The 10,016-nt window shown below is 35.2% G+C and overlaps 1 protein-coding gene across 2 annotated transcripts; it reads right to left on the reverse strand.

Annotated features, from left to right (window-relative positions):
• Positions 1–1,125: 1,125 nt before the first annotated feature.
• On the reverse strand, positions 1,126–3,998 carry LOC133876367 (zinc finger protein ZAT4-like). Of its 2 annotated transcripts, XM_062314637.1 has the most exons (2): positions 3,622–3,998; positions 1,126–3,226 (listed from the first exon to the last, which is right to left on the reverse strand). In XM_062314637.1, the coding sequence occupies exon 2, from the start codon at positions 3,153–3,155 to the stop codon at positions 1,578–1,580; it is 1,578 nt and encodes a 525-aa protein (XP_062170621.1). In that variant the 5' UTR covers positions 3,156–3,226; positions 3,622–3,998; the 3' UTR covers positions 1,126–1,577. The 2 variants fall into 2 exon arrangements, with proteins under 2 accessions (XP_062170621.1, XP_062170620.1); XM_062314636.1 differs by having other exon boundaries at positions 1,126–3,998.
• Between the last annotated feature and the right edge of the window lie 6,018 nt (positions 3,999–10,016).

Consider the following 10,016-nt stretch of genomic DNA (forward strand, 5'->3'; position numbering starts at 1 on the left):
ATCTCACAACTATCTCACAATGCTAATGTGACCGTCCCAACTAACCCCTGGATTAATCATTGTTAAAAAAAAAAAAAAAAAACAAAATTCAAAGGTTGATTGAGACTACCACGTCAGCATTGAAAAATAGTAGTGAAATAAAAATAGAGTTTCTATCTAGCATTACTTTATAATTAATGAGAAATATATTACATTTTTATCTCACAATGTTGAAGTAATAGTTCAAACCCATCATTGATTTTTTTTTTTTCTTTTTTTTTTTAATTAAAAAACCAATCAAATGGTTAGTTGGGATTGTCCCATTAGCATTGAGAGATAGTCGTAAGATAACAATGTAGTTTTCATATGAACGGAAGTTCCTTACAACTCGTCATATGAACGGAAGTTCCATACAAACCGAGTTGTAATTAGAAGTTTCATACAGAACATGTTTAAAAGACACACGGCATTTTTAGAGATTGAACCGAAGATTAGGAATTCTTACAACCCAATTGGCAAGAGATTTATATCCTTCTAGACGTAGTCTTAATTAACATTAGCAAACAAATAAGAAAGTGGTACCCAATTAGGAGACTTTTGATCTTGCAAGTTGCAACGTATATGGTGATCAGACCATGCATATTAAGGGGGCGAAAGCCAAAGTGGTGGCGTGCTTGATCCACCTAAAAAACAAAAGCAATTTGTTTAAGACTTTTGTCATGTGTAATGAAATATGATGTGTCCAACTGAGAAGCTAGCCGCCTGTACCGGCTTTATCTTCCGGAAATAACTCCCGACTCATTGCAGGCTGTGGTCCATCATCGTCTCTTTTGCTTTTAAAGAAAAAATGAATATATTTGATGATATTTTCTTCTGAGCATACAGATTTAATAACACCACTTGGTATTAAGGAAAGAGGGATCGAGTGTGAGATGGGTAGTCATGTTTTATGGTGGGTGACTAAACAACCACCTTCAGCTCACATGCCATCTTTATGTGCATTATAAAATTGTTTTTTTTTTTTTTTTTTTTTTTTGGTTTTTCAACACTTCACTCATTCTCTCTTTGATGGCAAGGAAAAATAATTACCCCCCAAAACACAAATTGCCTTTTACATAAAGAGAAGAGGTGTTTCTACATTGCTGGTAGAGGCTCCAAGTATGAGAAGAAATATAAATCCAAGTTACAGTATTGAAGTTTCACACATTGATGAGCTTATTTTCTATAACCTAAAAGAACAAAGAAAAAAGAAAAAGAAAAAGTAAAAGGAAGGTAAACATGTAGGCATGTAGGAAAGGAAAGAGGTGTTTGACAAAAACTTATCAGATGAAATCTGCAGAGAAGGCCTTACTTGAAGGCAGTGAGCTTGAATCTTGTAAAGAATTAATGGAATAGTGTCCAGAAACTTGTGTGTACATGCACTTGGAATCTCTATTGGGGAACTGTGGTGACGCAAGGTGTTATTCTTGTTTTCTTTTCGTGGTGAGACTCTGCCGGACTCTGTTGTCGGCCAGTGAGGCTCTGTTCGACATGGAATTTATCTGTCTTTTCTTTCGTTCTTCGTTTGTCTTGCGTCGCATGGCCAGGATTATGGAAATTCAGTTAGAGATCAAACCCACTAGGGCGTCGCGCTTGTGGGTGCTTCCTACCCACCACGGCGTGAACCCGGCACGGCCGTTATTGCTGCTCTCTTCTTCAACGGGAGCAGGAAGATTGAGATCAAGAAAGTCCCGAGTTTCTGGAGCCTCTTTCTGGATTACAGTGGTGGGATTGTTTCTAGCCTCAGAGCCACCAACCAAGTGGGATCTTTTGTGACCTCCCAAGGCTTGGCCTGATGGAAAAACCTTGAGGCAAATTGGGCACTCATGCCCCTTATTACTCTTCTTGGACCCTATAGTTTTCTGTCTCTTTTCACCATAACCAGCTGGTATTTCTTGGGGAATGGGATTCTCATTGTTGCTGAGCTTGATGAGCTTACTATCTGCTGTAGGGTCAGGAGAGTGTTGATCAGTTTCTATGCTATTTTCACTGCTCTCAATTTTTGAAGCAAAGCAACCTTTGATCTTTTTATGGCTAGCTCTGTGCCCTCCAAGAGCTTGGTATGAGTGGAAGGTTCTGTTGCAAGTAGTACACTCAAATTTACTCCTCTTACTGGAATTCTTGCAGATTTCAGAATCCATAGAATTGGTAGTCAAAGTTTTCAAGGACTGATCTGACCTCAATTCAGGATCATAGGAATCACCCAACTTTCTCTTGCTTGAGTTACACTTGACTGAAGCCAATTGAGCTTGACTTAATGCAGTTTCCTTGGAGAAATTCTTCCCCAATTCAACTTCGGAATCCTCCAATCCAAAATGATCATTCTTGAAAAACCCGTCAGTGGAAGCTTCAGTTTTGTTCCTTCTTGAGCGACTTCTTGAATTGCCAGGAGCACAGAATTCTGACCTTCTCCCTTTGAGATCATCAGAATTCTTATCACTAAGTTTCTTCAATTTCACAGTCTCACTACCACCATTACAGACAGAAGTCTTGCCATCGATTTTAGAAATCCGGTTAGTTTGAAAAGATTCTAGAGCTTCTAAGTAAACAGAATTATTATCAGAAGACTCAGCAGAAGAATTCAAACCACCCCAATGACCCACATCCCTAGAAAGCATCATCAAGCACATGGCAACCTCTTCTTGTTCTTGCTCAATCTCAGAAACAGAGGAGGAATTACCATTGGCTAAAGAGAAAGAAGAAGAGGTTGCAGTGGCCATGTACCTTGTTCTTCTTTCCGATCTCCTTCTTCGGCTTGGATTTTCCGTTTCATTGTCAGATTGGCTGTCCATGACCAGCTTCTGGTTAGCACTGATCCACGAGTCTTGATCCTCCAAGCTATTACAACCTTTTTCTTTCTCTGAGTGACACTTCATGTGACCAAACAGAGCTTTCCAGGACAGAAACTTCTTACCACATTCTTTGCATAACTTTTCATAGAGTGAATTCTCTTCGCTCGAATCTGCAAGCCTCCTAGTCTTCTTGGGGTTCTCTCTAAGGCCATAACCAGTGTAAATCCCAGCTTCCAAACCCATCTCAGCATTAGTCTGGTTTCTACCATTGTTGAAAGAGGAGACTTTTATTCTGCTCAGTTTTTCTTCTGTTTCTGTCGAATTAATGGTCAAATGAGACCTCATGTGACCGCCCAATGATCTACCGCAGGGGAAGCGCTTGCTGCAGAACTTGCATACGTGCTTTAATCCTCGACCTTCTTCCATTGAATTAGAATTACAATTTGCAAAAGGAAAACACAGATCAGAGTAACAATGCTAAAAAAGCCAAAACGGTAATCAAACAGAGGACCACAAGGAAAAGAGAAGAAGACCCAGATCAGAAAATTAAGGTGAAAGCTCAAATCTGGTTAGAAAACTGCGTCAGATCACGGTTTCTTGCTTTCTGAACCAACCAGAGAAGAACCCATCTGGGATTTCACAGAATTGTAGATAAAAAAAAACAAGATCTGATGCTGAATAAAAGGAGGCAACAGGAGAGGCCTAGTAAAAATGTGTAGTAGCTCTTTATTTCTCACAAGCAGCTGTTTCTTGGGTAGTTGAAGAGATATGAAGAAAAAATCAAACTTGAAGAAGGTGGAGGTTCTGTTACCTTTGTTTGCTAATGATGGCGATGAACAAGCCAAGGAAGAAAAATTAAAAGGACTAAGTGAGCGAGCGAGCGCTTGTTTCTCTTTTCTCTCACTACTTTCTCTCTCTAAGATTGACTATATTTGGAGGAGAATTCCATGCATGGAAGCAAAGATAAAAGAGAAAGAGGTAAAGGAGTGGAAAGATATAGCAGCACGTGTACTCAACCGACGATCCTACGCCACCCCAAATCTAACGGCATGAGATTTGTCCAGTTGAGCCACCCATTTGGGAGAGAAACCTACTCAAACTAACTGCCTTCCTTAACTATTCCTTCCTTTGTCTTGCTATTCAGGAATACCTTCATCTCTCTCTCTCTCTCTCTCTTACACACACCTCAAGTGAAAGGTTCCACTCTCCGGCCGTTACTCTTTTGGACTTTCTCCTTTTTTATATTTTTCTTATTTATTTTTCCAAAGAAAATAAAATATGATTTCCATTGCTGGGTCCCCCAAGTTATCCTCAAACCAGTTCGTTCAGTTTCCAAGCAAAGCATGCTATGTCACTCTACCATAGTCTAACGAGTCAGCTAAGCCCTATTTATAGTCGACCGCTATACGATCATCATACAATTTAGATGCCGTGATAGTATAAATTAATTATTAATTTTTTAAAGGTTGGTTTTCACTGTCACGTCATCCCAGTTGTATGGTAGTCGTATAACAGTCTATCTCACCGCTGTTTTAGCTGATGTCGTATTGTCAATTCATCAGTAAATCAGCCACTGTTAAAATAATAGTGTGATATATAACATTACTCTTACTCGTTATATAAATCATCTTGGTAAATTACAAGGGTGCTTATGTAATTTAGGTTTAGACCCCATTTTGGTGTGATGATTGGTAGGTGATGAAATTGAGAGAAAGTACTCTTAAGCATTTTGCACCTATATATTAGTACTTAATGGGGGGTGTTTACAAGCTACAAATACAATACAATCTTTGTACTAGTGCAGCTATATTTTGGCATATTTTGATCATGCACCCCAAGTCTTTCGCTATAGAAAAAAAATAAAATAAAAATGGGTTTATTCAACTCATGCCGTTGGAATAAAGAATCATCTTTGCTCCAATAGCTAAAATGATCATGCTATTTCTCTAAAAGCATGGATGGAATAAATTATGCTGAGCAGGTGGCCTTTGAAAATATCTATTGGATGGAACAAAAAGACATGGAAACCATCTTCAAAATGAGGTCATTCTGTTGAAAATTCACTATAAATTCTACCACGCCAATTGGGCAACTAATTTATTTATTTTTTCTGGCAGATATATGGTACCTAGACATTTTATATGCATTTCCAGAGAATTTTCATTCTTGGAAGTAAAATAACAAAACCATCCTCTAATAAAGGGTTTCTTTCCTTGTAGGCCTAGCCAAGGATTTAATCTCAGCAATATATAATAAATTGTTCAGAAATTAAAGCTGCAATCTTCTAGGCAGAATTGGTGTAGATTTTAGCAGATTCAACTTCAGTTGGAAATTGTGCATTAGAGACAGTGGCATTAAAAAAAACAGGTTAGGAAAATACCTAGGTTAGGAAAAAACATAAACATAGATTAAAAACTAAAATCAAAAGATTTTTTTTTTTTTTTTTGAAAAAAAACTTGGGAAAGCTTCACTTATAATCCTTAATCTTTTATCACTTTTGAAAAAAGGTATCCAAATTTTAAAAAGTATAAATTTAGGGTATCCATCTTTAAATTTTTTTTTTCAATTTCAACTCTCCGTTAGAATTTTCTATTAAATCCTGTCAAAATTTTCAAAATTTTCTTATTTTATTTTTAGGAAAAAAGAAAAGAAAAGAAAAAATTATTAAGATTAAGGTATTGGTAAGAATTTAATGCAGTATTCATCACAAGATATTTGGACAATCTCAAAGTAAGTATTCATTGGCAAGTAGAAATCAAATACCCATCTCTTCACTTCTCCATACACCCATGTCCAAATCTAACATAAAGGGTATCTAAAAAAATCATTGTATTTACCATTTTCATTAATAATGGCATCATTTACAATTAAGACATATAATTTAAAACAGAGTGAATATATGATGGAGTAATGTTTCTTGCACAGCTCTTACACAATGTTAATTATTATTATTATTTTTTTTTTTTTTATGATCAACCATTGGATTTGTTTTTCTACATGTGTGCCATAAATATTCAATGGTTGATATTTAAAAAAAGTTGTTAGAGTTGTGTAAGAGTTGTGCAAGAAACATTACTCATGATGTATCCTAATTGTTTCACCATATAAATCTCTTAGGTAGAACCAGGGGCGGAGCCACTCCAAGGTTCTCCCCCAAAAAAAAAAAAAAAATTAAAATTTTACCCCAATTTTTTTTATTTTTTCTAATTTTGGCCATCCCAAAACTTTTTTTTTTCAATTTGACCCTCCCAAGTTGGGGGGGCTGGCTCCGCCCCTGGGCAGAACTTATCTAAGGTGGATTAATTTGTCTGTTTCAATCACAAGTTATAGAGGTGAAATTGATTGAAAACCGCTAAATAAACCCTTTGAACTTATTTGGAAGTAGTCTTAGGGTGCATTTGAGATTGCGAATTCATAGACAAAAAGTATAATTTTAAACCAAATCTAAACGGACCCTAAATAATTTTTCATAAACTAGAGATTAAAGAATTTATGTATATATATTATTAGTGATCCCATGATATAAATATATAATAAGTACAAGCTGTCGTGGTTATGTTATTTTAAGGCAAAGGTGGTCTGGATGTTGGCAAAGATGTTGTCACAGATTGGGCAACATGGGGGAGCGGCGAAAGAGGTGCCGGCCTTTGTTCACCCCCAGCCGGCTCTCATCGCACTCACCGCAACGTGAATGTCTTATTACCTGCTACTAAACATATCCCCATTGAATGCTTTAAATCCATGCCTTTGTGCCCTTTTCTGCCGGCAGTTTAGTACAATGTTTAGCTGTAAGACGTGTGTGTGTTTGGTTTTTTGTCTTCTTTTTTTGTTTTCAATGTTGTGGATGAGAGAGAAGTGTGTCAAATACCAAAACAACAAAAATAAGTAAAGATTAGAGAGAAAAAAAAATGTGTTTGCTTTTTGAGATAATAGTTTTTAAATCGGACATTTCCTTCCCCCCTTTTTTGTTTGTTTGTTTGTTTTTTTTTTTAATGAATAATAATAATAATAATAATAATAAAAATGGACATGAAGCGTTCACCCTTTGGAAAATGATAAATATGACGCGGCACAGGAAGTATGGATAAAAAGAAAAGAAAAGGGGGGGATAATTTTATTAAAGGTATCGAACTATCGGCCGTTTTGATTTAAGGGTATTGAACTTCAAAACGTCTCAAACTAGGATATCTAAGTTTCAAAACGTCTCAATAGCAGGTACTCCATTAGAATTTGTCATTAAATCTTGTCAAAATTTTCAAAATACCTATGTGTTTATTATTTAAAAAAATTTAAAGATTCAAGCATTGGTATTTTTGTAAATTCTGTTAAATTCTTATCAACACATAAATCCTAACAATTTTATTTTTCCTATAAAAAAATAAGGGTATTTTAGAAATTTTGTCAGGATTTAAGAATAAGTCCTAACAGAGTACCTATTATTGAGACCTTTTTAAAACTTGAATACCCTAATTTGAGACGTTTTTAAATTCAACATTTTTAAATCAAAACGACCGATAATTCGATACCCTTAAATAAAATTCTAGCTCCGGCAAAGAAAACAAGTGCTGCAACTTCAATTCAGTAAAAACAGTACACGTAGTTTAATTAGAACAAAGAAGAAACTGAAAAAGTTTCGATAATTCTCAACCATTCATTCAGCTAGCCCTATTTTTATAATAGAAAATACAAAACTTGGAGAGGAAAAAACTAATTGTTACGATTAATCTAAATATGGGTAATTTCGCAACGGATACTAATAATATTCTAAAGGTGGATTTAAAACCTAACATTTGTCTTCTATGGAAATTAATAATGCAAAACAAGGCAGTTGGGATTGTGATAAATTAGAGAATATTAAGTTCCCATATGGAGACATGTTACGTGTACACCTTTTGTATATATTCTATACATTTATTTTTTAAATCAACAATTTAATTTGTAGGATTTACATGTGTGATAATGATATTGTGGGTCTTACAGATTCAATAGTTAATTTAGAAAAGAATGTATGGAAGATGTACAAATCCAAAAAAAAAAAAAAAAAAAAAAAAAAAAAAAAATCACTTCTCGCATTGAAAATAGGGGCGGTTGCCGTCCTACATCAAAATATCTTTTCGAAGATCAGAATTGTTGAACTGTACTAAATCACCATACAAAAATTGGGTATGTTTGATAATGTGTTTTGGGAATTTTTTTTTTAATATTTATTTGAAATAGTGTTCTGGCATGACATAAAAGTATTTTTTTTTTTTTAATTATTTGTTAATGTCTTAAATTCGAGAACATAAAACAAAACCGCTAACAAATCGAACCAATTATGCATCATGAGTACAAAAAAGAGAAAAGAATGTAGAGCATATGTATTTTATTCAATATTATATTTTTATTCTCTTTACAACTTTGGTGAAAAAGTGGTAGCAATGGCAAAAAACTTGAAAGAAAATTGTCTTATAAGGGCAATAGGGCTCCCTCTGATTACCCTAATTTTGGATTCTTTTTTGTGCCTTGTTTCCTGTGGGAGTTGCTCAAGCCTCAACTCATGGTTAATATGTCTAAACAGTCTAAGAATGAGAAAAATGCATTCGTTTTCTTCTTCTTCCTCTGTTTTTTTTCCCTGAACAATTATAGAAATGCATTCATAAATACATGGAAACTTCACTTGAGAGTGAAGAATGTTGGTCCTTCAAAAGTGACAAGTACACACTCCTTCCAAGGAAAGATTGTCTTGTCTCTTCTACCATAGAAATGATATGGCGTACACTTTTATCCCTCTCCTATCCTACCCATCTTACGTGTACAAAAGAAAAAAAAAAAATTGCAAAACAAGATGCAACCGTTTGATTAAAAAAAAAAAAAAAAAAAACTGAGCCAAAAATCCGTTTGATAAACCGTTTGTCTTATAAGGGCAATAGGGCTCTCTCTTGTCTTCTCGTCGGACTCTCTCCCTTCACGGAAAAGCTCTCTCTCGACGGGAGAAACTCTATATTTTCCAGCGAGATGAACAGAGAGAGAGAGAGAGAGAGTCTCTTTTGATTTTTTTTTTTTTTTAACAAATTAAATAATATTATAGAACAAATGATGTCTGTGTGTTTTTGTTAACAGATAAAATAAGAGAAAAAAATGCTGTACACGTAGGACGGGTGGGATAAGAAAGGGATAGAAGTGTCCAACATGGCATCTCTTCCTTCTAATGTTACAAGACTAAGAGAAGATCCTCTGCCTTGGCTTTGTGCTTCCTCAATCTCTGACCCTGTTCATTGCAAAATCCTAATGCCATACTGTTTGGGACATAGAGTCGTTGCTTAGCCCTTCCACTTGCTCAATCCACTGTTCATTTATCCAAATCTTCCATTCTTCTTTTGCCGTCCCTCTTGTCACCACCCTACACTTCCTTTCAATTGCACCTTTTAATAAAGGAAAAAATATACTTATTCTCCTCAAATTTACACTTTTTTTTTTTAATTGATTAAAGCCACTCTTGATTCAAATAGAAGAGAGAATGTGAATGCTTCCGAACATAAAGTAGGAAGTGGCTGCTTAACTAGAGCATGTGCTCGAAAATTAGTGTCTCGAGAAATTTTCAAAGCATTCCAACTTTAAAAAATAAAAAAAGATGGCACTGAACTAATATCAGAAATAATAAGAGCAAAGTTCCAATAAGGAAATAGAAGAGAAGAGGTCTATTAATAGCTAAGATAACCATAAGAGAATCCCTTTCAAGAATAAGACAATTAGTCTTGTCGGTAGTAACCAAACTTTGAGTGGCTGCCTTAATAATGTTCCCCTCAGAGTCATTTACAACTATTAAAGTATTGATTAAATTATTATAATTTATATCCTCCTATCAACTTAAGCTTTTAAGACAATTGGTAATTTAACAACAATATTAACCACCATTGCAAACTCAAGCCTAACAACAACAACATCACAATTAACCTTAATACTGTTGGGGCTTGGAGAGGCCCATAGAGAAGCAAAGGCTGCATCTTGCCATGGGGTGAAGGGAATCTTCAGGGAGGAAGAAATCTGCTTGATAGCTAGACTTGGAAGAAATCTCCAAATATGATCTAATGTACGTTACTGCAGCAAACAATTTAGACTTGCAAGATTTTTAGATTCCTTTCTAGGAATGGCAAGGAGATCATAAAGCTTGAGAACTGCAAGGATCCAGGCAGAAAAGCACTTAAATTGCAATGTTTATCCCAA

This window comes from Alnus glutinosa, chromosome 8, assembly GCF_958979055.1.
Source record: "Alnus glutinosa chromosome 8, dhAlnGlut1.1, whole genome shotgun sequence".
In the NCBI taxonomy this organism is placed as follows: Eukaryota; Viridiplantae; Streptophyta; class Magnoliopsida; order Fagales; family Betulaceae; genus Alnus; species Alnus glutinosa.

Excerpts from the sequence above, each read along its gene's own strand:
- LOC133876367 (XM_062314636.1), bottom strand. The coding sequence starts at position 3,236 with ATGGAAGAAGGTCGAGGATTAAAGCACGTATGCAAGTTCTGCAGCAAG.